We start from the raw sequence: 27,087 nt of genomic DNA, 5'->3' as shown, positions 1-27,087 counted from the left end.
TCATTCTCATCATATAGCCACAAGCAAGTGACTTTGACATGATGCTATGAATATTTGCTATAAATAGAAACCTGTGTTTGTACTCAGACTGAAATTTGATAAGCGGAAAGTCCCACAGAGGGTGTTACTTAAGGGGAATTCTGTTCGCTTCATACATTATGCAGAAAGCAGCACTGACTGTGCTTTTGAAAGTATTGTCCCTTCAACAGACAGTTCTACTCTCTGTTCTTCTTCTGTTAATTTAAAGATTCGATGTTTATAGACAGGCATTGCACATTTTGAAGAGAAAATTTGCCTGAACCCATCTCAGCCCTCCTCTGCCACCTCATCATCATGCTCATCCTTGTTGCACACTGCTCAGGGATAAGAGCTTTATTTAGTTCAGGGAAACATTCACAACAAATAAAACTAACATCCCAAGGACACAAGCAACATCTGAAAGTGATTTTTCTGTTGTACATTTCAGGTGGTGTGCGCTTGTCTGTGTATTTGTTGTTATTAATATGCTCTTCAAATATTTGTTGTACTTTTTGTGGTGGTGTGTGCTGAACAGGGTCAGGAGAGTGACTCGTCAGAGGCCTCAGTCCGTGGTCCTCGCATCAAGCACGTATGCCGGCGTGCAGCTGTGGCTCTTGGCCGTAATCGGGCAGTGTTTCCTGATGACATGCCCACACTTAGTGCCTTGCCCTGGGAGGAGAGAGAGAAGATCCTATCTTCTATGGGGAACGATGGTAAGGCTTTCTGAACTTACCTCTCGTTGGACTTGTTAATGGGTTTTTACCTTCTGGCTTGGCTGTTAAAGTTTGCTGAATTGCCTAGGGTGGAATAATAATATAATAGTCATAATTGCCAGTTTTAACATGATAATGGTTAGGCAGTGATAATGCACAGATTTGCTTGCCTCCAACTGCCCCTTTAGGGATGAATAAAGTGTTAAGTTAAATGGAATAATGGGCTTGTATACATATGTTATAGTACTATCAGATGTTATAGATCACCAGGTCAATATGTCTTCCCTATCTTTTATTGTAACAGTTTTACTCATTTGCAGTACAGAAAAAGCACTCAAAAACAATTTGTAAAAATGAGTAAACTTGAAAAAAGTAAGTACACATTATTAGGATTATCAGGACACTTTGCACAAAACTATTTTTAGTAAGAGCCTCTGTACCACTGCTGTTCAACATAGATATTTTGGTGATATGATGTGTTTACACATAAAGTGTTAAGCACTCTGACTTACAGAGCACTCTGAGTTAAACATTTGTTATTTATAACACAACATCTGTGCAAGTCCTGAAAATGTTCTGCAGCATGTGATGATGACAGACTAATCACAGGAGAAGAGAAATCTAGTCATCAATGGGAACACAAATACACAGTAGAGTGGTGATGGAGTGAGAGGAGTTTGGCTGTTCCTGTTATTTTGACTGGTTTCATGTCATGTTGCGACATGTGAATTTTCATGAGGCTGGAGAGCTTGACATGTTTAAAGTTAAGAGCACAATCTTAGTTATTATTCCATGTTTGCCATTTCTAAACAAGACTGTACATCTGGCACGTATGTGTCGCATTGAATTTATGCAAATATATCTAAAATCATTATTTTCTTTCTTTAGTTTCTTTCAATTGAAAAAACTGTATTGTTGTTGATCTGTTTTTTCATAGATTTAGCCAAATTTTGAGGCGTCCATTGTGTCCAGTTTTATTATTTTGAAAACAACTTTTGAATCCAAGATTTACATTTGTTAGACCACTGACAGAATAGGTTAATTTGTTTAAAAAAAGTATTGTACATTTGGATGAAATTTGTCAATTATAATGACATGTCAATGATGGATCTGTTTTACAGACAAGTCATCAGTAGCGGGCTCAGAAGAGGCAGAGCCTCAGTCCCCTCCTATAAAGCCGCGGGAGACACGACAAAAGTCCGTTCAAGAAGCTCCCCCTAAGAAAGGGCGTCGGTCACGCCGCTGTGGCCAGTGCTCAGGCTGCCAGGTTCCAGAAGATTGTGGCGTGTGTACTAACTGTCTCGACAAGCCTAAGTTTGGAGGACGAAACATTAAAAAGCAATGCTGCAAGTGAGTCTTAGCTGATGAGCTGTTTGTAACAATTAATTTTTGCCATTGTAAAGTAAATTTTGAATAACATTTTGAAACTAATTCATTTTTGTTGGAATTTTAAAGAAATTAACGTAAAATTTGTGTCTTGCAGGATGAGAAAGTGTCAGAACTTGCAGTGGATGCCCTCAAAAATGTTTCTTCAAAAGCAGGGCAAAGGCAAGAAAGATAAGAAAAGGAACAAGCTGTCTGAGAAGAAAGAGGGTCTTACTCTGGTGAAAGGACCAAACTCAGAGTCTGGCCCCAAAACTTCTCCTGCTCCATCAAAGGAGGAGCCTCCTCGTAAAAAGAGTGAAACTCCTCCACTAAAGCTGGGAGAGGAGAAGTCAAGACAGCAGCCATTGTCGAAGCAATCATCTCCAGCCCTTGCATCTTCCTCTGAACCAGACGAACCCTCTCAGGCACCCAGCACAGTCACAGCCCAGGCTCAGTCTCCAGCCCTGACACCGGACCCCAAACAGCTCTCAGTCACGAGCAGTGTCGTTAGCAAAAAGGGACACAAACCACAGCAGCCTGTGTCAGCTTCCACCTCCACGTCATCCTCTTCCACTTCATCTTCTTCTTCATCCTCATCTTCTTCCTCCTCGTCCTCTTCAGCCCAGAATTCCCCATCCCAGTCAACGCAATCTTACCAACCATTACAACAGCAGCAAAGGCCAGTTTCTAGTCAGGCACCTTCAAAAAAAGATGCTTCACCCAAGATTTCTCTGAGCGAACCCAAGAAGAAACCCCAGCAGCACTCATCACAACAGCAAAGTTCATCAACAACAATTTCAGATCCAGGTGAGAGAATCGTCATCCTTTTCGAACAACTTCTGTTTGGCCGCCTCTGATTTGCCTGAAATTTTTATAGCATAAGACATAGATATTTATAATGACATCTGGGAAATTTTAGCTTGATATATCAAAAACTTTTTTAGATTTTGCAAAAATGCCTGTCCACCCACTTTCAGTAAATGTTTTCCCACATTGACAATTGAGACAATGTTTGAATGACAATGTCTCACTAACTGATCTCGCAAAGCACTTGATATATCACTCTAAAATCTGAACAGATACCATTTTAAATATTTATAGGTTATGATAGAAAAAGTTTTACATAAATCAAAAATGGCTGAGCAGAACTTAACTTCATCCTATTTAAATGTGATATCCCGTTTCTTTTTCATAGTTGAAACAAAACAGTTGAAGAAGCAAACTTCTCGCTCTGTTCCTCTGTCACCTACCAAACACAGACCAAAAGACAAGGTAAGAAGACACTGCAAAGGATTTTTGTTGTTTATTTCCACATTATTTTCATCAAAACTTGGGTTTTTACTGTATAATTTCTGATATTCACCGTCTTCTTCCTCTCCATTCTTGTCTGATAAACAAAAGAAGCCGCTGACCACTAAACCCCCCAGCAGCAGTACTTTAAACTGGCTGAGCACTCCCTCGACTAGGGGCCAGGTAAAGTCCAGAGCGCCCTGCGACGGAGTGCATCGTATCAGAGTGGATTTTAAGAGGGACCATGATGTGGAAAAGGTGTGGGAGGCTGGTGGCCTCAGCCTGCTCACCTCTGTGCCTGTCACACCCAGGGTGCTCTGCTTCCTATGTGCAAGTAGTGGAAATGTTGAGGTAAAAATGGTTGTTGTTATAAAAACTTTGGCTTTAAAGTTCCCTTTTGTCAGATCAGTTGTTAAACTTATATTCTAACACTTTTGTTTCTCTTCTTCTCTTTCTCTCTGTGCTGTTTCTCCCTTTTTCTGTCCATAGTTTGTGTTCTGCCAGGTATGCTGTGAACCGTTTCATCTCTTTTGCCTGGGGGAGTCAGAGCGCCCTCTCCAGGAGCAGTTTGAGAATTGGTGTTGCCGAAGATGCCGATTCTGCCAGGCCTGTGGGCGCCAGCACCAGAAAACTAAAGTAAGCCATTCAGTACCGTTGTGTACAATTTAAAGCTGTACACAAAAGAAGCTTAGTTCAGACTCACAGTGTGTAAAGACTGAAGAATCTTCCCTAGAAAGAAGCTTGCTAGCCTTGCCAGCAGACAGCATTTAATCAGCTTCTTGGATCCCTGCCATGCTTTTATTATTTAACTCAAGCCCTGTGTAAAATGTGCATGGTGTGAGCCTTGTATGGTTGTCATTTTAGAATTAGGTATGAGCGTATTTGGTCTAAGGAACACAATCAAGTGCTTTTATTGGCTAGTAAGATCTGTAAAATGGTTGGTCATTCAATTGCAGAAGCAGAGGGTAATGCGAGGGAGTTTCTTTGCGAAGAGTTCTTTAAAAAAAAAGAAAAATCCCCACCCAAAGAGCATAAGGCAATTTATTATTTTGATTGGCTTTTATCTCTGACCTGGGAGCTGACTAAACACCAGCAGGTCTCTGGCACTCTGATTCCACAAAGGAGTGTGAGCTAAAAGCCTGAAATCTCAGCTCCTGGTGAGGCCACTGGCGTCTCAGGCTGTTGCAGATACATCATATCACAGATATTCTAAGCTGTGCGATCATAAAACTTCTACTTAACATTAAGCAATGCATAATTACTTGACAAATATTGAGTGGAAGTCTCATGAAGCAGTTGTTAACATGTCCATGACATTTTATTCTTAGTATTTATGAACGGCAGAGTGGCTAATGGTTTGCAGTAAGAAATCAGTACTGTAGCACATTAACTATATGTTGTAAAGGCTTTGCCTGGGCTAATTGTGTTGACCCAAAGCCACAAGAAAACCTTGACTGCACTTGCCACTAAGTGGCTGTCTACAAACCCTGCCAAGCACAGCTCTATACAGCTCACATTATAGCTTCATCGTAATGCCTTTGATAACGATGTCCATCCATCCATGACACTCACTATGAATGCAAACGATAATAAACTGGGGGAAGCACAGTAGTTAAATCTCTGCATAAAATCTTAGATACACTAATCATGTTTTAAATTGTTGCATCTGCCTTGTTCATTCACTCATTTCAAAGTCACGCTGATTGGTAAAAGTAAATACTAAAATCACAGATTAAAACCAGGTGACATATTTGTGGCTAAAATGCTATTTACAGAATCTCATATCATTTTTGGTCTTTCTCACTGTAGCAGCAGCTGCTAGAGTGCGATAAGTGCCGCAACAGCTATCACCCGGAGTGCCTGGGTCCCAACCACCCTACCAGACCCACCAAGAAGAAGAGAGTCTGGGTATGGTTGCACACCACTCTTCCTTTAAACATCCTCTCTACCCTCTTGCCTTTATGTAAATATCACAGTTGCACCACTGCCTGACCAAACTTTTGCATAATGCTCTCACATTTTTCTTTTACCCTTCCCTTTGTTCACACATTATCCGTTTTCTCAAATTGTGCGATTTACATTCATGGGACCTCTCACAGGCAGTGTCCGTGACAACATTTTGCTCCTGTTATAGAGTCACTTTCACACCATTTCTAATATACTAAGTCTTTCTACTCTTCTACTCTCTGCCCTGTAGTCATGATCTTGTTTATGTGTTCTTCCTTTTCAGGTTTGCACCAAGTGTGTGCGCTGTAAGAGTTGTGGAGCCACTAAACCTGGGAAGTCCTGGGATGCCCAGTGGTCACATGATTTCTCCATGTGTCATGACTGTGCCAAACTCTTTGCTAAAGGTGAGCGACCAGCATGTGGAGTCCAAAATGCTCTTCACTGTTAAGCAGCGTTATTCTTTCTGTGATTAAAGGAGATGGATGTGTGTTTTGAAGACTTAGAAGTCTTCATTTACTTCAACAACGTGACAGCCAATTAAAGGATAACATTTTAATGGAAGCAATATTGTAAGTGATCAAAGCTTACTGTGCTTGTTATCATCTTCTCTCTCAGGGAACTTCTGCCCACTGTGTGATAAGTGCTATGATGATGATGACTATGACAGCAAGATGATGGAGTGTGGCCGATGCAACCACTGGGTCCATGCCAAGTGTGAGAATCTTACAGGTTAGTAAGCCCCATAAGAGCCACGTGCTGTGGAAGGTAATAATAAAACACAAGTTTGCTGTACGCGCTTCTCAAGTGGAGCGCTGTATTTAGTTTTTAGCAGCTTGTTGCACATCATTTGCCTTGTCAGTTGTCACTGTCTTAGCAGATGACTGACAGGCTGTGCTGTGAGCGCTGTCATGCAGATGAGATGCTGAAACCTAATAATGGTAGCAATAATGACCTGTCATTTTGCTGTCCCTCAGATGAAATGTACGAACTGCTGTCAAAGCTGCCAGAGAGTGTTGTCTACACGTGTAGCAAATGTACTGAACGCCATCCAGCTGAGTGGAGGACAGCGCTGGAGAGGGAGCTTCAGGGCTGCATTCGCCATGTCCTCACTGCACTGCTCAACTCACGCACATCCACACACCTGTTACGCTACAGACAGGTCAGATACACGCTTACAAATGGCTTTGATTCTTTGCCAGTGTTACCATATTGCAAACAGGAACATTGGAATTTTTATTAGATTGAAATTACAGTGTCATTTAATGCTCATTCATTTTTTATTTTAATTATGAATGCAGAGTAAATATTGATGAATATACAAAGAGATTCTGTTACAAACAGCTGCAACCTCAGCTGAGTGAACAATATTGGTGTGAGCTTTATTCTCTGCTTTTTGGGACAGGCGGTGAAGCCTCCAGAGCTGAATCCAGAGACAGAGGAGAGTCTTCCATCCCGTCGTTCCCCAGAGGGCCCAGATCCTCCCGTCCTGACCGAAGTCACCCCGACACCTCCCAGTGACTGCCCTCCAGACCTGGAGTCTGTTGAGAAAAAGATGGATCAAGGCCGGTACAATTCATTGGTAAGTTTGTTGCTTTCAGCATCTCTGCTATTCTCACAGACTGGAACGGCTGCAGATTCAAGAAACGATATGAGAAGTGTGTTGTCTGCCACAAAACACAAAAGAATTCTTGCATTACGAGCCCGTACATTCATTCAGGGATAGGACCCATCTATGCAAGCTAGCCATGGGTAAATATCTCCTTAGCAAATCTGTCCTGCTGATTTAATGCAGGATTGATGTAGTGGGGGTTAGTTCAGATACCATCACAAGCACTTTCAAAGCACTTTCTATTTTGAAAAAATCCTCTCTAAAAGATGTTTCATCGCAGATTTCGTTATTGTATGTTCAGTATTTTCTTGAATCCATGGTTAGAACAGTGCTGTATGATGGTAAATGAGCATGGATGCCACAATAATGTCCAATGTTCATCATCACTTACTGTTTTAACAGTTATGTGTGTGTGTCATTTGTGTTCATCATTTCTTCCCCAGATGGAGTTTAGTGATGACATCGTGCGAATCATTCAGACAGCCATCAACGGTGACGGAGGCCAGCCTGAGAGCAGGAAAGCCAACAGCATGGTGAAATCTTTCTTTATTCGGGTAAGAATCTCAAATCAACACAAGTCTCACAGCACCACTTGAAACTCAATAAAAGCACAATGCAGTTCATGAAGTCCACCATGACAATAGTGCATCTCTACACTTTTAGGTCAAATCAGACAGTTTATCTGTTGTTTATAGGTTATACGAAACCTTATTTTACATGCACACAAGAAAAAAAAAGGAATTTTCTTCATCTTCTGATTGGTTTGCTCATTGAGTAACTTGCTTACGTTATGACACTATCACTAACCACCATCTCCGCCCAAATGCAGGTTTGTGCAAGTGCTTGAATAGGCTGATTTGTAAACTTCACTAAATGTTTTCTATTTCAGCAAATGGACCGGATCTTCCCATGGTTCAAAGTAAAAGAGTCCAGGTTCTGGGAAAGGCAAAAAGTCTCTGCCAAGTGAGTGTCCGTTGCATCATAGAAAATGCAAGAGATTATGGAACGAGATAGTGTTCTGTGTCTGAGTGTTACAAAAGCCATTGTTTGTATTTAAGTTGGTTTTAGACTACTTTTACAGTGTTATAATGTCATTTTTAGATTTTTTATTAGGTACGTGCATCACTTTTAGCAGTTTGCGTATAAATTTTACTTTAATTTCAAGGCTTTAAAGTATAACCCTAAAATCAAACAAAAGTGCAAAAAAAAAAGCTCAAATGAAAGCTCAGACTAATATGAACTAAATCAATACTCAAGCAGGGCCTCTTAGCAGACAGCGCCTTCAGTTTTAATAATATTGTGAAGTGTGTGTGAGGTGCCATTACTTTCTAAACTTGTAGCGCAAGTTATGTTTGTAATTACAGAGAAGAAAATTTGACTTTAATACTCCTGTAATGTGAGCCTGTTCAAAAAGCTTGGAAAACTGTAGTTTTCAAGATCTGCTGGTCTATAATTATTGAAATGAGGAGTAAGATGTGGTTTCTTTGGTAGAAGCTGTATCATCATCCGTATATAGGAGGGAACCAGAAAGCAGCGAACTAATATTTAGAAAATGTGTGGGTTGTCTGTACCAACAAACTCTGAGATATTTAGTGGAAGTAACAGCCAAGGGGCAAGATCAGGATGTCATATGATAGTCACTTTATCTTTCTGAGTGGTAAAGGAAATCTTTAAAGCTGCAAGATGTTCTGCTGTGGGAATTGCAACTAAAAAGCTTTCTCAAAAACTGAAAGGGACTCTTTTAACAAATCATTGTGTTTATCTTTCAACATACCTTATTGCACAACAGTGACCATTGAAATCAAGTTTGTTTGTTTTTTTAACCTTGCTATCATGTCCATATGGTGCTTATAGGGTGCTAGAAGATGTATCATGAGGGGAATAAGCAGTCAATACAATGACTGAGCATTTTCTCCTTGAGATTGCCCTGTACTGATAACCGTGGATTTAGACTTCCAGGGTTTTGTATGTAATAAACCAAAGTAACCAATCCTGTCAGTTTGCAGTGATTCCATATGGTTATTACTCATCGGAATCAATTTCCAGTTAGAATGTGTATACTCCAGTACTTACAATTTGCCATTTTGTAGTGCACAGTAGATTCAAGCAGAATAGTAGGTGAGCTGGTTTGCTCTAGCTGCAGTGAGTAGGAAGGGATAGGTGAACGCAAAGGCAGGAATTTCATTAATCCGTTCACTCTAAAGGAAGCAATGGTGTAGAGTTACAGCTACGCCACTTTAAGGCAGTGAGGGATTATTTTCATGGGAAAACTTCTAAATATGAAACTCTGATGCACAGAGGTGAGTTTTTAGGGGTTTAATCAATGACCTGAGAGGGACTTTAAAGCTGCAGTAATAAAATTGGTTCTACATTTTCTCAGATTTAATTATCCCACTGGACAGCTTAGTGGTGACTATAGGGGCCCATACACTCTGAATAACAGCAGTGTGATTCTTAAAATATCTACTGCCATCTTTATTGACTAGAGAATACAGGCTCAATGAAATTAACTCCCATTAGCTCACAGTTGCTTCAGTTTGTTTCAATATTTGAGCAGTTCAGAAATGTACTTTTGGAAGTCACTAATTATTGATTCGCGTATATGTCTTTACAAGGATTACTAATGAAATGATCATACTGAATAACTGATTCTGTTTAAAAGATAGCAGGCTCATCTCGTGACATTATTAGAAGGAATGGCACTGATACTGTCTGCAGCAATGTGAGCCTTTGACTTTGTAAATAAATCGTAAGGTTTTAGCGCTCTGCGTATTGGAATTTTTCTGACACTTACACTCAGTCACACTCTCTCACTCATTCACTAACTCACTCAATCACTCGCTCACTTACAGTATATTTAGCTGTCAGCTTTCCCAGACCATTTATTCTGCCTCGCCTCCAGGCATTGTGGGAGGCAAACCGTAACAGTGTCACATTTCACTTGAAGGCTCTTTGATACATATTTGTGGTCTAATTGTGGTTTACTTGTCAGTTTGCTCTGTTGCGTTATGTATCAGTATGCCAGTCCAGAAAACCAATGATCCATCTAGCGGATCCTGTGGCCATCACTGGATGGATTTGCTTTCTGATGCGTCTGCTGGCTTATTAAGTGTGAGACTTCACATCGCACCAATTACCCAGTCTTGCTTGACTTGGCAAAACCTGACTTGGGAAAACTCTTTGGATGTGGTTATTTATTACCGGTGTCACTGCTCACTAACTGCTCAGAAGAATTTTTTATCTTGGGGAAAAAATTCCTTAGATCATGTATATAATCTGTACGCTAGTTAGACTTATCTCAAATGTTTTCTTTTAAAGAGCAACACCTGTTGCACTTTCTTTGTGATTTAATCATTTAGTATTTGTTTAATTATTGTTTTGTGAAAACTGCCTGCCTGTTGTTAGTTAATACGTGACCTTACATGAAGGCAGGAAGCGATTCTACATCAGCCATAGACTGTCAAGGATACTTAAAGATCACATACATGTGTATTAGATCCTTTTAAAATTCCTATTAGCTCATCACTTGTTTTAATCTGTTGAACTTGATGGGAAAACCCTACCCGATGCCACAGAAGCTTCCTTTGAAGTGCATAATACTGCCTATAAATCAGAGGTCTGATAAGTGATGAGTGTTAGTTTGATGTAAAACAATCCCTACCGCACGGATTTAAGCCTAAGTTGTGCTCTTGTAGTCTTTTTCATGTCCTTAGGCTTCACTGAGGCTGTAAACCCACATAATAACGCCTGTGGTTATTTTGATATGCTGTGGTATTGCTCTGTTGTTTACACCAGGGCTTTTGCAATAATACAAGCCCAACTTCACATATTAGCCAGTCAATATTATTACTAATAGGTGGTCAGTTGATCGTGTCTCTGTGTGCTGTTGTTCCCCAGCAGTGGGCTCCTCCCAAATGCTGTGCTGCCTCCATCCCTGGACCACAACTATGCGCAGTGGCAGGAGAGACAGGAGCTTTCCCGTGCTGAGCACCCCCACCTCATGAAAAAGATCATCCCAGCTCCCCGGCCCAAGACCCCTGGTGAACCAGATTCTCCAGCCTCCCCTCCTCCAGCAGTCCCTCCCTCTCTACCCCCACCTCCCCCACTCCTACCTGGTAAGACAAACCCCAGATATGTTTTAAATACTTGCATATAAGCTGTTTTAGCACATCATTGATTTCCTTATGAATTATAACTCTGATGTTTTCTCTTTAGATCGTGAAGACAGCCCAGAGCTCCCTCCCCCTCCAGGTGTCACTGACAACAGGCAATGCGTCCTGTGTCTGAAGTATGGAGACGAGAACACTAATGTGAGTCAGTAACAGGTTTCAACTTACTTTCATACTCATAAGGCCGAGTTGGTGTCACTCACAGCATTTCTGTATGTTTCAGGAGGGTGGCAGGCTGCTGTACATCGGTCAGAATGAGTGGGCCCATGTGAACTGTGCCCTGTGGTCCGCTGAGGTGTTTGAAGATGATGACGGCTCTTTGAAAAATGTTCACATGGCTGTTCTCAGGGGAAAACAGCTGGTAAGACAGGACACTTTGTTCCTCACAAGTTCTCACTCTTTCCAGTGTACATTTATTGCACAGACACTTACAGCCCGTTGTACTTTGTGTTCAGCGCTGTGAGAAGTGTCAAAAGCCAGGGGCCACAGTTGGCTGCTGCCTCACCTCTTGCACCAGCAACTACCACTTCATGTGTGCCCGCCAGTGCCACTGCGTTTTTCTGGAAGACAAGAAAGTCTACTGTCCAAAGCACAGGGACCTTATCAAAGGAGAAGTAAGGAAATCTCATTATTTACTGTACATCCAATAGCTAGTTAATGAATATAAAAGAATGCCAAGCAGAAATTAGTAGTTCTCTTGTACAGATGAAACATGTCAAGAACTGTGACTTGATTCTTAATTTTCTCTTCACCTTTCTTTGTGTTCTTTTTCTTGAGGTGGTGTCTGGGTTTGAGGTGACCCGCAGGATCCTAGTGGACCTGGAGGGCATTAGTCTCAGGAGGAAGTGGCTGGCAGGACTGGAGCCTGAAAATGTCCACATGATGATCGGTAGGTTGACTGCTAGTAAATGTCAGTTGGTTAAAGTGTCATCTGTTACACTGTTTCTTTGACCTACTCCCAGTGCCACTGAAATGCTAAATTTAAACACCATTATTGCAGGCTCCATGACCATTGATTGTTTGGGAATACTGACTGAACTCTCAGACTGCAAACGCAAACTGTTCCCTGTAGGGTACCAGTAAGTGTTTTTTCTTTACCTTTTAATTTACCTGAAAGTCTTCTCTTGCTATTTTAAGTTCCACCATTACTATTGTCTCCACAATTAAAGTACATCTAAGTGCCGGAGGAAACTGAAATTGCGAAGGTAATTGAGTCAAACTAAATAAACTCTCGTCTCTCCAGGTGTTCAAGGATGTACTGGAGTACTTTGGATGCTCGAAAGCGCTGTGTATATACCTGTAGGATCCTAGTTTGTCATCCTCCAGTGGCCGAGTCTGATCTAAGGAGCATGATGGCACCTGAGGAGAATCGCACAATAGCACACAGCCCACCTCCCATTACAGGTAACCTACAGGCTTCACATAGTTCAGGTTTTAATATGTTACAATCTGTACCATTCCTGGTATAAATAATGTGTTAGACTAAGCTGTGTTTTGTATCCATCTCTCCGTTTTTCATATTTAGACTTTCCTGATCCATTTGAATCCCCAAGGCGCTCTGATACCCTTTCCCCTGCCAGCACCCCCAAACTCAGGGTTTACACGAGGAACCGACACCCCAGCTACCCCCCTTGTCAGCGCTCATTGGGTCCCAGGCCCATGCCATCTCCAGGTATAAATATACATTCCTTTTTTGATTTAGAATTAGATCACATTGTAAAATAGGCTTTCAGACACACATAATTACAAATAATTTTGATTATCTTTGAAGAAATTAGTTTTAAAGTTGGCAGCCCCTGCTTTCCTCCATTTTAATTTCCATTTCTTATATTTTGTAGGAGGGACCTCGCAGCCCCAAAGCCATGAGATTGTAACAGTGGGAGACTCCCTGGTAAAGCCTGGCATGCGGAACATTGACTCACGTCGTCACAGCTCCCCTTCGCTGTCTCCTCCTCCCCACCAGCTGAACAGGCAGAGAGGACTGACCTCCCTGCCTCAGATTTTGTCACGACCTCTAACATCACCCCCTCCCCTCATTCCCTCCCCTGCCAGAGACCCCGAAAAGTCCAAACACCTCAGTAAAGACTCAGCAAAGAACGCGGTCCATAGAGATGATGAAAGAGGTAGACTGTCTTCCACAGACAGAAGCAGACAGCAACTATCCAGAGAACAAGGATTGAGAGATGCAGACAAGGGGAGAATGTCAAGTCGAGACCAAGCTTCTAAGGAGTCTGACAAGAGTAGATCCTCCAGAGAACTTGGGCAAAAAGACTCAGAAAAAGGAGACATTTCAGCCAAAGAGGCAGAAAAGAGGAGACCATTGAGTAAAGATTCAGGTTTGAAAGAATCTGAGAGGGGAAGGACTTCTAGTAGAGATCACATAAGAGATTCAGAAAAGGGGAGACCAGAAAAAAGAGACTCTGAGAAGGGGAGACAGTCAAGCAGAGACTCAAGCACTAGAGAAACAGACAAGAGTAAGTCATCCTCTAGAGATTCCAGCTATAAGGACATGGACAAGGCTAGGTCACTCAATAGAGATATAACACTAAGGGATTCTGAAAAGCATAGACAATATAGCAGGGAAACAGGTAAAGACTCAGGCCAAGGTAAAGACAGACCTTCAAGCAGAGACTCTGACAAGGCTAGACCTCCCTCTAGGGATTCCAGTCATAGAAGCACAGAGAGAAGCAAAGACTCTGGCTCAGGGAAAGATGGTAACCCTGGCAGTCAGTCCAAACAGACTGGAGGTGAGAGCAAGAACCCAAGACTGGTACCTGCAGGCTCAGGCCAGTCGTCCCCTCCTGTGGGCACTGCTGTTCTCACAAGTCAGCAAAGAGGTAGCAGCACCAAGCAGATGGACAAGCAAGGGAAACATGGAAGCAAAGATCAGGATGTTTCTGCCAGCCTCAGTTTGTTGCCTCGTCACCGGTCCACCCCCACCTCTAACATCCAGTGCAAGGACAAGGCTAGCTCAGGGAAGGAGAGTAGTAGTGGCACTGGAAATTTAATATCATCTTCACTCCATAAAGAGACTTTCATTGGGAAATCTGGCTCCCCACAGCCTTCATTTCAGAAATCCAATACACGTAAATCAAATGATTACTCATCAGGTCCACCCACAGCAGCAGCTGTGAAGCCCCTGTGGTCATCACGGACATCAGTGGAAGATGATGTTGTGAAACGAGGCTCCATGCATCTGGCCTCTCCAGCTGCAGCCTCAGCTGCCAAAGACAAACACCCCAAAGTTAAGACAGCAGGCAGCAGAGATGTGTCCAAAGACCGCGATAGAGAGAAGACCCTTCATAACAGCAACAGCAGCAACAAAATCCCCCTTCTCAACAATAATACTAAAGCTACTGGCAGCTCCAACACACATGTTACAAACCCCAGCTCTCACAACAGCAGCAATAGTAAAGCTCCAGTGCTTGGAAACAGCACCAAAGCCCATGGGAAGGCTCAGGGGGACAAGCATGAGAACCAGGGAGTGGACAGGTCGTCCTCAAAGAGCAGAGAAAATTACTCCTGTCCAGAGAGGAAGAACAGCTCTAGTCTGGACAGCTTACAGCAGGCTGGTTTAACTACAGAGAAAGGAGTGAAGACCTCTTCCCAGTCGCACACCAAACAAACAACTAATCAGCTGACGTTGTCCTCCAGAGATAAAAAGCGAGCAGTTAAACCACCCACTGCACCTCCTCTGAAGACTGATGTCAAGATTGATCCTAATGGGACCAACACTGTTGGTGGTATTTCTTCTTCGTCATGTCCCACCTCCACTGCCTCCACTGTCTCTCCTGCTGTCCAAGGGACCCATCGCTCTGCTCGCTCTGCTCTCTTCTCCTCACCATCTGCCAGCAGTAGTGACAGCTCTGAATCTGACACCCAGACTCACACAGAGGAAGATGATCTGCACAAAGAGCACTCGTGCGGTGAGCTCCGAGACCACCGCAGCCTCCTCGCTCAAGGCACAGAGGATGAGGGTGACGGCCCAGAAGATGACCATGACAGAGGTATGGAGGATAAACATCATGAGGATGACAGTGATGGATCAGGGTCAGCCAAGCGGCGTTACCCTCGTCGCAGCGCCCGGGCACGCTCTAACATGTTTTTTGGCCTCACGCCTTTCTACGGGGTTCGCTCATATGGTGAAGAGGACCTTCCTTTCTACGGCAGCGGGGATGGAGGTGGGGCTGTGGTTAAGAGAAGGACTGGTGGCCGCAAGAAGTCAGCTGAGGGTCAGGTGGATGGAGCAGATGATATGAGCACCTCATCTTCATCAGGGGAGAGTGGGGAGGATGAAGACAGTGGAATGAAACACAGAGGTAAAGATCCTTACTACTACAACTTCACACGAACAATAATTAACCCTGGTGAAGGCCTACCATCTATAGAAGGATTAGACCAGTGTCTGGGAAGGGGATCCCAGCTTCAGCGCTTCCTAAAAGATGAGGAACAGCAACAACAAAGGGCTCAAGAAAAAGCTGAAGAGGAAATGCTGAGTGCTTTGTAAGTGCACACATTTTTGACCAATTATCCAACATTTATTGAGTATTTTCTGCTGTCTCTAGTAGCCTGACATATTTTCTTTGCTATGTTTAACAGGACCTTAGGCAAGCAGCGTATCGGCCAGCTTGATGGCGTCGATGATGGCTCAGAGAGCGACACCAGCATCTGCACCACCAGCACCACAACCACTACAGCCACCTCCTCTTCCACCCCACATAAGAGCACTCCTAAGAGGAGGGCCAGAGAAAGGCACACTGAGAAACCTGACTCCCATGACTCAAGCAAGGAGGCTGACAACAGTGGTGGAGCCGTAAGCGGCAACACGCGAGAAAGCAGAAAGAACCAGAAGGAAAATTGTCTTCCTCTAGGAGGCGGGGTCAAGTCCCAGCCCCAGAGTCAGGGTCAGGATCCTCTTGAGGCCCAACTGTCCCTCAGCACAGACCTGCTCAAATCAGACTCTGACAACAACAACAGTGATGACTGCGGGAACATTTTGCCATCAGACATCATGGAGTTTGTCCTGAACACACCTTCCATGTCGTTGCCGGCTCTGGGTCAACAATCGGAGCCGTCCTCCTCAGAGCTGCTACTGGACGAGAGCTACGTTGGAGTGGATGTCAACAGGCGTAAAGACATCCTGTTTGATGACTTTTCCCAGCCGTTGCAAAGTGCTGAAAGCGGAGGGGTTGTTGAGAGTAGTGTGAATAGCTCCATATCTGTAGAGGAGCCGTATCTTCCTCTGGAGCTGCCATCAGACCTCTCTGTCCTGACCACACGGAGCCCTACTGTCAGCACCAGTCAGAACCACACTCCTGGGAGTCTCATATCAAATACCTCAGACCGCACCATGCTGGGCTTGAACTCTGACCCAGAGAACATCAGTGGAGAAAAGAGTGGGGACAAGAAAAGAGCAGGACCAGGTGTGTCCCCATCAGAGAATCAGCATGATGCTACAGCTTTGGGAAACAGGGACACACAGGTCACAGAAGGTCACATGACTCCTGAACAGTTTATTCCAAGCCCTGCTATTGGCCAGGTGGTTGAACCTCCAGCTAACCAGGATGTTCCCAGGAGTTCTGGTACACCCGGTTTGCCAAGTTCCCCCTCCCTGCCTCTTCAGGGGCAAAAGTACCTCCCAGCTTCAGCAGCAGCTGCAGGCAGCCCCAGTCCGGTGCCTGGCCCAGGACCTTCTCAGGCTCAGGTTTCCAGTCCAGCAGTTATCAAACCAGGCCCCGACAAGCTCATTGTGGTCAATCAGCAGTTCCAGCCACTTTATGTCCTTCAGACAGTCCCTAATGGTGTCACACAAAAAATCAGTGCAACAGGAGTGATGGACACTAGCTCTTCTGCTGTACTGAGCTCCATGACCCTCACCACGGGATTGAATACTGGCTTGTCTTCAGCTCAGCCAATAATTCCCGCTGGTGGCAAATTCCTGGGCACTATGCCTCACCCCTCTCAGATTCACACCTTTGCAGGACCCACACAAACAGGCTTCCAGACAGGAATACCCAGCACCACCTCAGGACTTCTCATTGGTTTGCCCTCTCAGCCTCATGACCAATCCCAGATTCTGGTCTCAGAGGCTGGTCGACCACATGAGTTGGGCCACAGTGTTGCTATAGTTTCCAGTCCCTCCTCTCTCACATCTTCCCCAACTGTGCTTGCCTCTGCTCATGGCAAGAAGAGGCCTATATCTCGTCTTCTGCCAAGAAAAAGCAAAAAGTTGGCCCGCTCTCGTAGCCAGCCCACTCTGGCCCCATCTGAAGTTGGCCCTCCCAACATGACCCTCATCAACCTGTCTTCCCCTCAGATTACTGCGAGCATTCCTGGCCAACCTGGTAGCCTGGTTGAGTTAAGCACCCTCTCCACTTCCCAACGCAAGGTTCCTAATATTATCAAGAGACCTAAATCAGGTGGGGTTATGTACTTAGATCCCACTACTCTCCTTCAGCAGAGGATTCCTGGTCCTGCTCAGACTGGTATCTTGGGTCATGATTCCTCCACACATCTCCTTCCTTGCACCGTCTCTGGTCTGAATCCTAGTCAGTCAGTGCTGAATGTAGTGTCTGTGCCCTCTAGTGGTGCTGCTGGCCTCCTTGCACCGGGATCAGTGTCACTCTCCACCCCTGTCCTCAGCTCTACTGAGATCACAGGGCCAATTAGCAACCTCCTTTTCAAAGCAGGTCCACATGGCTTGGGCCTGTCAGATCAGCCAGTGGTCCTTCAATCAGCAGGAGGAGCTCCTCTGATGTCGCAGCTTAGCTCCTCCGTTCAGACATCTATAGCTAGCAGCATCTGTGTCCTGCCCTCCCAACAGACTATCAGCATGGCTGTCAACCAGCAAGGAGACACAGAAGGCAGTAATGTCCACTTACAGCACCAATCTCAGCCCATTAACAGAGCCCAGGCTGTGGACTCCTGTCCAAACAACACCGTTACTTTAGCTCCCAACCCATCCACCCCTCTCAGCCCAGCAAAAGGACGTGTTGTTGGAGTGTTCACACAAACGCAAACCTCTGCACACTCACAGAGCAGTAGAACAACTCCTATTCCAAGATCGTCAGAACATAGACCACCTAACTCCACCACAATAGCTGCAGTTTCAGGAGCAGAAAAAGGCAAACAGAAAGCGAAGAGGAGCAGGCAGAGTCCAGACGTGAGCAGTGGGAAGAAGCTCAAGGCCTCTCAGGCAGAGGAGCATCGCAGCAACCCTGCAGGAAGGCTTCCATCCTCAAACCCAAGGTGTGACACTCTTACAGTTGTGGCTGCTTAAAATGTATCACAGTTGTGCACTAAGTTTATTCCTGCTTACATGAGTACTGGAAAGAACCCTGCAGTGACTTTGTGAAGTTTATAATTCATTATGAATGTAAAACATCTAGAATTTAAAAAAAAACAAAAAACAAAAAACATCCAAGTTTAGGATTTAAAGTTTTATAACTTGATTTCACAGATTCTTCACAGTCCTATTACATATTGATAGTGATAAAGTATAATTGTGATTTTTTTTTACAAATACAAAAATGTGATTGTTCCCCCAAGCTAATCAAATATTTTGCCTAAGATTTAGGTTCAGGCAAAGAGAAGTGAAATGTCACGAATTGCGAAACTAGTTGTTGCACAATTTTTAAAATAGTTTTTAAAACAGCTGTTAAGTTAAGTACATAACGTAAACTTTGTGCCTGTTATAAACCTTTTTCATCTTTTTTCCTCGCAGCTTCAAGGAGCTGAACTCCCCTGAACCTATGGACACCGGCAAGCCCCCAGACAAGGCAACCAACAGGAGGTATGGAGTATCAATTTAAGTCACCCATCTCCAAACTGATCATAAAATATAGTTCTAATACTTGATTTACATCTTTTCTAGTGTTCTTGGGAAAAAGAAAACACCTGAAGGGCAGGTTTTAGCTGGGAAAGTAGTAGGAAAAGACAGACCATCTGCAGCTGGAGGAGCAGGGTCCCTTCCTGTGGCTTCACCACCCGACCAGGATGGAAACAGCAGGGATGCTGGCTTGGATAGCAAACCCAAAAAGGGCATCATCTTTGAAATCTGCAGTGAGGATGGCTTCCACATCCGCTGTGAAAGTATTGAAGGTGAGAGGAAATAACTATATCACCACCTACACCCTGACATTTTAACAGTAACTGTAAATACAAATTAGAGATGTCCTTGCTGCATTTAATATGAAACACACTGTCTGCTTAGATAAAACTGATTATTCAGTGTTGACATTTTTTCTAATGGTATCAAAAATTAGATTATATGCAAATGCTAATTGCACCTGCAAAATATTTAACAATACATTGGGAATGTCCCTTTACAGAGGCCTGGAAATCCCTGACTGATAAAGTGCAGGAAGCTCGCTCCAATGCCCGACTCAAAGAGGTCTCTTTTGAAGGTAAGGCGTCACTCGGACAACACAACAATAACCAAAGACAACAGATTCGTTTTGTCTAAGTATATTTCTAAAAAATACTTTCTCAGTACAAATATCTGTTTGCACACTTGAATGAAAAACTCATTGTGAAAGTCTTGCTTTGCTCCTTCCAGGTGTGAATGGACTGAGGATGCTGGGAGTCGTCCATGAGGCTGTGGTCTTCCTACTGGAGCAGCTGTACGGATCCAGACACTGTCGGAGCTACCGTTTCCGTTTCCACAAACCAGAGGAAACGGACGAACCTCCCATCAACCCCCACGGCTCGGCTCGGGCAGAGCTCCACCACAGGTTAGGAACAAACTGACACACACTCATCTGTAGGATATTGGGCTTGTTATTTCAGTCTGTTGTAGCGAACAGGCACAAAAAAATGTCTCCAGTAGGAACATTTTACATTTTTTAGCTAGTTGAAGGTATCGTGCATTTGGTGACCAGTAGGGCATGTAAAGCTCACAAGTGATCAGAAGTCCATCAGAGCAGTAATGGCACTTAATTACAACAGTCCAACCACTTCGTTATCTCTACTTCTATCACCACATAGTACTGCTGGTGCAGACTGTTAGTAATCAACACATAAAATGTAATTGCTGGCCCAAAATAACCATGTTACTGAATACTGCTTTGCCTAATGAGAATCTTCCTTCTGACTTCATTGATCTTGTCTTGGGTGTGTGTCTAACTATTCTCTATTCTACTCAGGAGGTCTGTGTTTGACATGTTCAATTTCTTGGCCTCAAAACATCGGCAACCTCCTGAGTACAGGCCGCAGGAAGAGGATGATGAGGAAGGGCAGCAGAGGACTGCCAGGTTAGTTATAGCACACAAAATCCAAATTATTTATTCTACAGTAACTACAGTAACTATGCTAAAATTGTGATGAAATTATTTACGTTATTACCATAACATTTCACTTTCATACTGTCGATGCAGGCGTGCCTCCATGGAGCTACCACTTGCTGTGAGATTCAAACAGCTCAAGGCAACCTCTAAGGAGACTGTTGGAGTCTACAGGTGAGATCAATGGTGTTTAATCTGTCAGTCATTTATGAATAATTTAGGTCCATCAAAGCCGAAAGAAGTAGGCTGTGTGAAATCAGCTGTTGGACTTCATTGCTCAGACCAATAACAAATCCCTGCTTGTTTTAATGTTGAGACCTGCTGACATTTCAGTCACTTTCAATTCTGCTCTTTGCAACGATTAACTGGCAGCTACTGAAATTTACTGTATAAGCATGGTCTCGATACACTCGAAAGTTAATCCAAAGGATGGTCAGATTGAAGGAATTGAAGCATTCAGCCTTAAATTCTCTGACTTCTTGCTATATGACTATTGATTGTAGGTGAGTCACCAATGACTTCTCGGTTGTGCCAAGGAGCACATAATTTATTATTTTTTATACAATCTGTTACTTTCTAAATGAGACATGTAGAATAATGTGACTCTGATGAGATATCCAAGTGGAGAACATCCATATTAATCTTAGATTAGGCTGGTTTTCAATACGAAACCAAGAGTCACACATAATTAGTTCAAGGTCTAATTTTGGCAATTAAAAAAAAATACCATGCCTTAGGGTTCATAGGTTTACTATACTATACATGTCTACATACAAAGACTTAAATGACATGGCTGTGATTCGCTGTATCCCTCTGCAGGTCTCCCATTCATGGTCGAGGTCTGTTCTGCAAGAAAACCATTGAGACGGGGGAGATGGTCATTGAATACTCTGGAAATGTCATTCGGTCTGTGCTCACTGACAAGCGGGAGAAATACTATGATGGAAAGGTGAGGTCTTGGGAATGAGTTCAAAATGTTTTTGTTGTTTGAATAGCTCGACTCGAAACGTATTGGGAGAGTCAAACATACAAACTGTCTTCTCTTTCCTCCAAGGGTATTGGCTGTTACATGTTTCGCATCGATGACTATGAGGTGGTAGATGCCACGGTTCATGGCAACGCTGCCCGCTTCATCAACCACTCCTGTGAGCCCAACTGCTACTCTCGGGTCATCACCGTGGACGGCCAGAAGCACATTGTCATCTTTGCCTCTCGCCGCATCTACTGTGGAGAGGAGCTCACGTACGACTACAAGTTCCCTATTGAGGATGCCAGCAACAAGCTGCCCTGCAACTGCGGTGCAAAGAAGTGTCGCAAGTTCCTCAACTGACACCGGCATCTAAACAACCTAAAGAGGACTGCTGATGAGGACACCCCTGCTAGGAGTTTGGCCATGTCACTGGTTTTATACCGATTTAATTGGTCCAGTCTGCGACGGACCACAGCTGCCAAGATGGCACGAGCTGTGCCAGTGTTCCTGCTGCTGGTGTTGACAGACCACAGCAGGGGCAGCAGTTGTCGGTGTATACTGTATATGCAGAAAGGGCCATTTTGGAGGACGGGCCATTCGTAGAAATTCCAACATATTGTGCCTCCTTTTGTCTCATTTACATTTGGCACGGGAAGTTTCACCTTCAGAGGTGAGTAATGAGATCACAGCACTGCAATATTCTAAGTTTTATTTATATTTGGATGAAAAAGTTACCCCTTCATAATTTTTTACATTGGCCCATCCTCCTTACTTTTTTAGAAATATGTTATGGTCTACTAATGCTGAGATGTGAACACAGAAGAAAAAAAAATCAAAGAACTTGGTTCCATTTTACACCAAAGTGCAATTTGTTGAAGGGACTTGTAACAGTAATTTTACAAGAAGTAAAAATTAGAAACTTGTTAGATTTTTTTTTTGTTTCTATCTCAGTGTCAGCTGTTATTGATGCACATCTCCCTGTCTGAATGTGCCCTGATGCCTTCAGAGCTGTTGTGATTTACTGGAACCTTTCCCTGACCAAACTTTTATAGAAGCTTGTGGGTGTGTACATTTGACACTGTAAATAGGGGCTGCTTGTGTATGGCAGCCTGATAAGAGCTGTACAGGTGGAAACACTAGGGGGAGCAGTGGCCACAGAAAAGAAGAGAGAAAAAAGAGACAAGGGAGGGGGGAAGTTCTTTTTTTAAAAAAAAGAAAAGAAAAAGCAAATGTTTATTTTTGGCCATTCGTGTAAAGGATGATATCTGAGGTTGATACCATTCGATGTACTTAACTTGACTTTTAGTCGGACAGCTTGGTAGCTATGTTGACATGTTGTTGATGGGATGAAGCCTCTGGCCTGAGAGAGCGAGGCAGCTAGAGATTCTGGTGGACTGACAACCGAGGGACCAGAGAAACCTACTGATGTGCTTGAGTAGACATATTTATAATTGATTTTTTTGAGCTGTGTCTCAGACACAGACGTACTGACAGACATGTTGCAAGTTTGTGCATGCTGTTGTTATTATCAAACTTGTTATAAGCTTGGACTTTTGAATCACGTTCCAAATTACAGCAGCAAAGAGAACCAAACGTCACGCCCTTGAATTAAATTTTCACACAGCTTGTTTTCTTCTTGGCCTGTTGTGATAACCATTACTATGGAAAAATGTTTTTTTATTTGTATTGTCTTCTAAAGTCTTGTCTGTTATCTGTCTTTTTATTATGGACAGGGAAATATCATGCTTGCTTTTAAAAAACAAATGTAAATAATGTATATTTTTCTACAAAAAATCTTAAAAAGCACTCACTAGTGAATAGCACTTAATGATGGTATTTATATTTTTAAAAAATCGTATTTATTTTATTGCCATTTTTGTAGGAAATAGAGGTTTACAAACACTAATGCTTGGTCTCTATGTTTTGTATTCTGCTGCCTTTTCAAAAGTTGTTTTTTTTTTTTTTGTTGTAATTTTGTTTTTGTTTTTTTTTATTTGTAGCCTGAATGTTTTCTTTGATTCCAAAGACTGACGCTGGTCTGTGGCTTGGTCCCCTTTTTAGTTCAGTCCACCAGTAGCTCTTTATCTATCCCGGGCCGTTTGGTCAGAGTTGACGTTTTTTTTTTTTTCATTGTTTCAGTTCTAGCTGGCAGTATGGCAGTCATGTGAACTATTATTATGCACTTGAGAGAGTTCAGATTGTTGATCCATAGCAGATATCTCCTCTCTCCAGCCTTATTGTCTCCACACATCACACCGAGAATCAAGTCCACTTACAGGCTGCTACCAAGCAGTCAAACCGAAGTGATTCAGTTTTCCGTCAGTAATCAGCCGAGTGTCAGCAGGCGTACAGCCAGTTGGCTGCAAACAAACTATTCACACAAGTAAAATTCAACAACAGTTTAAGGTGTTATGTCCCTCTGCAGACTTGGTCTATAATAAAGAGGTGCCTTTATTTTAATTCTGTTTTAATTCCAACAGCTTTCATCATATCTCCACTGAGCCAATTTGTTCATTTAAAGAAAACATGTCGTCCTGGTGACTGCTCATCAGTGCTCACCAGCATTTGGAAAGCATTTGTTTCATCCAGTCTCCTTTCCTTGTAGTTTGCCTTAGTTGAAAATGAGCACGCCTCTTCTTTCTTACAAGCCTTCATGTCCCGGACCGAATATTTCAGCAGATTGTTTAGACTGACTGGTTCCACTATGAAGTCAATTACTTGGTTTTGTCCCTTTTAATTAATTTATTGTCTGCCGTTCATGCTGACTTCGTTATCACCTAAAGGCCGTTAGCAGTTACTCCCACACTGCCCCTTGTTGTGAACTGAAACTAAAATATGACCCACAAATGGTTTGCACTTTAGCTGTGACACAGGCACTGAACAGACATAGGAAAACTCAGCTCTCTCCCTCCAGACAGACAATGCAACTCCAATGCTGAAACCACAAGCACAGATAGTCACTGAGGATGCTTCGCGCATTGGGCTCTGATACAAAACTGAGTTTGGTCGACTTGGAATGGTCTTGATGACTTCTGACAGCGGTGTTTGAGGCTCTAGCAAAGTGCACTTGACTCTTTTTCTGCAACAAAGTGAAGGCAGGGACCACACCAGCAGCCCTCTCCTTCCTGACGGTGTAGTTTGTGCAAACCTTGGCTGTGCTTTTTCCACTGAGACCCCCCCGCCCCACCTTTACTGACAGGCCAGCCTCGCGGTTGTACAGCGGCACCAACATTGGGCTCGCTGGGATCTGCTGCTAAGGTCAACAATGAATGTATATTCTTCCTCTGCATCACCAGACTCGTGATGATACTTTGTCAGCTGTGTTTGTTTTCAGTTTCTCGTGTCAGCAACCCTGGTAGTTGTGGAAGATGTGTAGATGTGACCTCAAACTGGGCAGCAGCAGCAGTTTCATTTCAGCACTGGGAATTATACTGAGGTGTGAACAGCGGTGGCATTTCTGTCTGTAGAACAACCGGTTAGCTCAAACAGTTCACGCTAGCATCGGTGATGACACGGTCACGGATGCCAAGGGCTCTGTCTACGACTCTCACTTCACGAGATCCACTCCTGCATTTTCAGGGTCAGAAGGTTCAGTCATTTATTTCACTGTTTTAAACAGCATATATACAATAAGGAAATGGTCTCTGTTGTTTCTTTGGACTTCATTTTTACCACGCCACACCAGTGGCCCTTCTCCGTCGGTATCTGTAATTATAGTATAAATACTTAACAATATTATACAGAAACATGCATAGTAATTTCTTGTACTTTAGTATCTATACAATATATGGAATGGACAGACAAACTTAGTTACAGTAGCAAAACAGGAGATTTATAATGGTTAATAGCAATGTTTCAATGTACTCTATAATGGTTTTGTGTTACAGTACTATCAGATAAAACTAACGTGCATCATTCTTTTGTATATTGATATCCAGTACCAATTTTGCTGTGCCTGTGAGTGTTCCTTCGCCAGCAAGGAGCATTGCAGTTTTTCTTTTATTTTCTCTCTGGAAAGAAACGGTTTTTATGTGATGAGAAATGTAACTGTATTAATGTGGTTGTGAACTTCTTGAGGTCAGCCATTTAGTTTTTTTTTTGTTTTTTTTTCCTGTTTGTTTTTTTATTTTCTTCTGGTTGTTGTAGTGAATGTTTTCTGTTTTCTTTCTTTCTTTTTTTTTATTTTTTTTTTTTACATTTTAACAGGGACTTTTTAGACAGCTTACTTGATGGCTAAAATTAAAGAGATTTGGTTTGTGGAGACTGACCAGGAGTTTAAAGATCCCACCAAAATGTCTTTTTTCTTTTCCTTTTGGAAACCTCTCATGTCTCCCTGACCACCTCTCTCTCCTCCGAAGCTTTGGTTGTACTTATTATGTACTGTTTTTTTTTTAATAGAAAGTCATAATGCTGAAATAATGCTGATGTTGAAAACATTTAATTTATTTATTTTGTGCAACATCCACCCTGAATTGTTCTTTTACAAGTCAAGGTTTTGGAGAGGTCGGGCGAATACTTAACCTGTATTTGTAATTTTCTAATTGTTTCTTGTATAGAAGTTGTCAGCCGAGGATGGGATGTGGTGTCACAGAGAAAGCGTACAATAGGATGTTGAAAAAAGGAGGGATCGTGGATCATGAACAGGCTCGTTTTCTTTTGCCTTGAATATACCTTTGTCTTATCAATATTTCCTCCTGCTCTCTGTAATAACGGTATTCATGACAGTCATATTTTCTCTCATTTAACATTGTTCTTTCAATACACATCAACGAAATGAAGGAAAACCACCACCGTGAAAATAAACCACAAACTACTTGGTTGAATGTATAATTAGGAAACAAAGTTGTACATAAGTGTAAAAAGAAAAGTTTCTAATCATGTTTATTTTCTATGCACTTTTTTATTTAAGTGATAGTTTAAATAATAAACATGTCTCCTTTACTCTTTTCTGTCTCTCGCCTCCTTTACTGTTTGACTGGGTGGTTTAGAAAAATGTGTTGTTGTTTCTGTAGTTTTTCTATTCCTCCAGGCATCTGCTGCTTTCTATTGTATAAAAATCTTTAATGCCACTTGTTTGAGTTGTGTAGACTGTTATATGAAACACAAACTTTAGATTATTTTCATGTGGTGCACAGAGGATGAAGACAGGAAACCTCCACCTCATGAGCTGGATTTGGTTTCATCTTTTTTTTTTTTTTTTTTTTTTAATATTGCATGCTGTTGTCTTTATTAGGGCTTATGTGGATTCTGTTATTGAGATGAACTCATTTGTGTGTTGCTTTTTTATTGAGGCAGCCAGAACAACAAGCACAAGAGAGAGCCTGATTTGCATGAAGCAGAGAGGAGAGAAGCTGGTTGAGATCAGGAGCCCTGCCTGCACAAGGGAGAGTTGTAACCTGGCCTGGTCTGTTTTTAACTAACTGTGAACCATTCATTAGTTTAAATCAGAGACTAATTGAGAAACTGAGACTGTGAAGGAATGGACCAGGAGTGTGCACTAAACTGTCTTTGAGAAACCCATTTTGGAAGCAGAGTTACTAGATCTACTGTTTCCAACCAGAAAATGGTCAAGCTCTTTCTTCTCCAGATGTTTTCTCCAACACCTGGAGAGACAAAAAAGGTACAGGAATATGTTCTGATAGACACTAGAGCATAATGGGCTCAATCCAGACTGCAGTGATAATTGTGTTCTGAAAAAGAAAAATGCACAGATCCTGTCTTAGTC

The 27,087-nt window shown here is 42.7% G+C and overlaps 1 protein-coding gene across 4 annotated transcripts in view; it reads left to right on the top strand.

Moving 5' to 3' along the window:
- The window catches only part of kmt2a (lysine (K)-specific methyltransferase 2A), a 39,562-nt gene extending 13,577 nt beyond the window's left edge, over nt 1-25,985 (top strand). For 2 of the 4 annotated variants that reach the window (XM_008276329.1, XM_008276327.1), the window contains exons 4-34: nt 554-731; nt 1,853-2,081; nt 2,215-2,903; nt 3,292-3,368; nt 3,498-3,737; nt 3,876-4,022; nt 5,196-5,294; nt 5,617-5,737; nt 5,949-6,062; nt 6,308-6,492; nt 6,736-6,912; nt 7,386-7,496; nt 7,832-7,905; nt 10,840-11,057; nt 11,158-11,252; nt 11,335-11,472; nt 11,567-11,725; nt 11,889-12,000; nt 12,112-12,190; nt 12,355-12,515; nt 12,637-12,783; nt 12,950-15,614; nt 15,711-18,359; nt 18,835-18,903; nt 18,985-19,211; nt 19,442-19,516; nt 19,669-19,843; nt 20,255-20,362; nt 20,486-20,566; nt 21,212-21,341; nt 21,447-25,985. In XM_008276329.1, coding sequence (XP_008274551.1) covers nt 554-731; nt 1,853-2,081; nt 2,215-2,903; nt 3,292-3,368; nt 3,498-3,737; nt 3,876-4,022; nt 5,196-5,294; nt 5,617-5,737; nt 5,949-6,062; nt 6,308-6,492; nt 6,736-6,912; nt 7,386-7,496; nt 7,832-7,905; nt 10,840-11,057; nt 11,158-11,252; nt 11,335-11,472; nt 11,567-11,725; nt 11,889-12,000; nt 12,112-12,190; nt 12,355-12,515; nt 12,637-12,783; nt 12,950-15,614; nt 15,711-18,359; nt 18,835-18,903; nt 18,985-19,211; nt 19,442-19,516; nt 19,669-19,843; nt 20,255-20,362; nt 20,486-20,566; nt 21,212-21,341; nt 21,447-21,722 — 10,005 coding nt within the window. In that variant the 3' untranslated portion in view covers nt 21,723-25,985. The remainder of the gene's footprint in view (nt 1-553; nt 732-1,852; nt 2,082-2,214; nt 2,904-3,291; nt 3,369-3,497; nt 3,738-3,875; nt 4,023-5,195; nt 5,295-5,616; nt 5,738-5,948; nt 6,063-6,307; nt 6,493-6,735; nt 6,913-7,385; nt 7,497-7,831; nt 7,906-10,839; nt 11,058-11,157; nt 11,253-11,334; nt 11,473-11,566; nt 11,726-11,888; nt 12,001-12,111; nt 12,191-12,354; nt 12,516-12,636; nt 12,784-12,949; nt 15,615-15,710; nt 18,360-18,834; nt 18,904-18,984; nt 19,212-19,441; nt 19,517-19,668; nt 19,844-20,254; nt 20,363-20,485; nt 20,567-21,211; nt 21,342-21,446) is intronic. The other 2 variants (XM_008276328.1, XM_008276331.1) reach the window with 2 other exon arrangements.
- The last annotated feature ends 1,102 nt before the right edge of the window (nt 25,986-27,087 follow it).

Source organism: Stegastes partitus, unplaced genomic scaffold (assembly GCF_000690725.1).
Source record: "Stegastes partitus isolate 25-593 unplaced genomic scaffold, Stegastes_partitus-1.0.2 Scaffold69, whole genome shotgun sequence".
NCBI classification, from domain to species: Eukaryota; Metazoa; Chordata; class Actinopteri; family Pomacentridae; genus Stegastes; species Stegastes partitus.
This window is presented reverse-complemented; position numbering and strand designations above follow the sequence as displayed.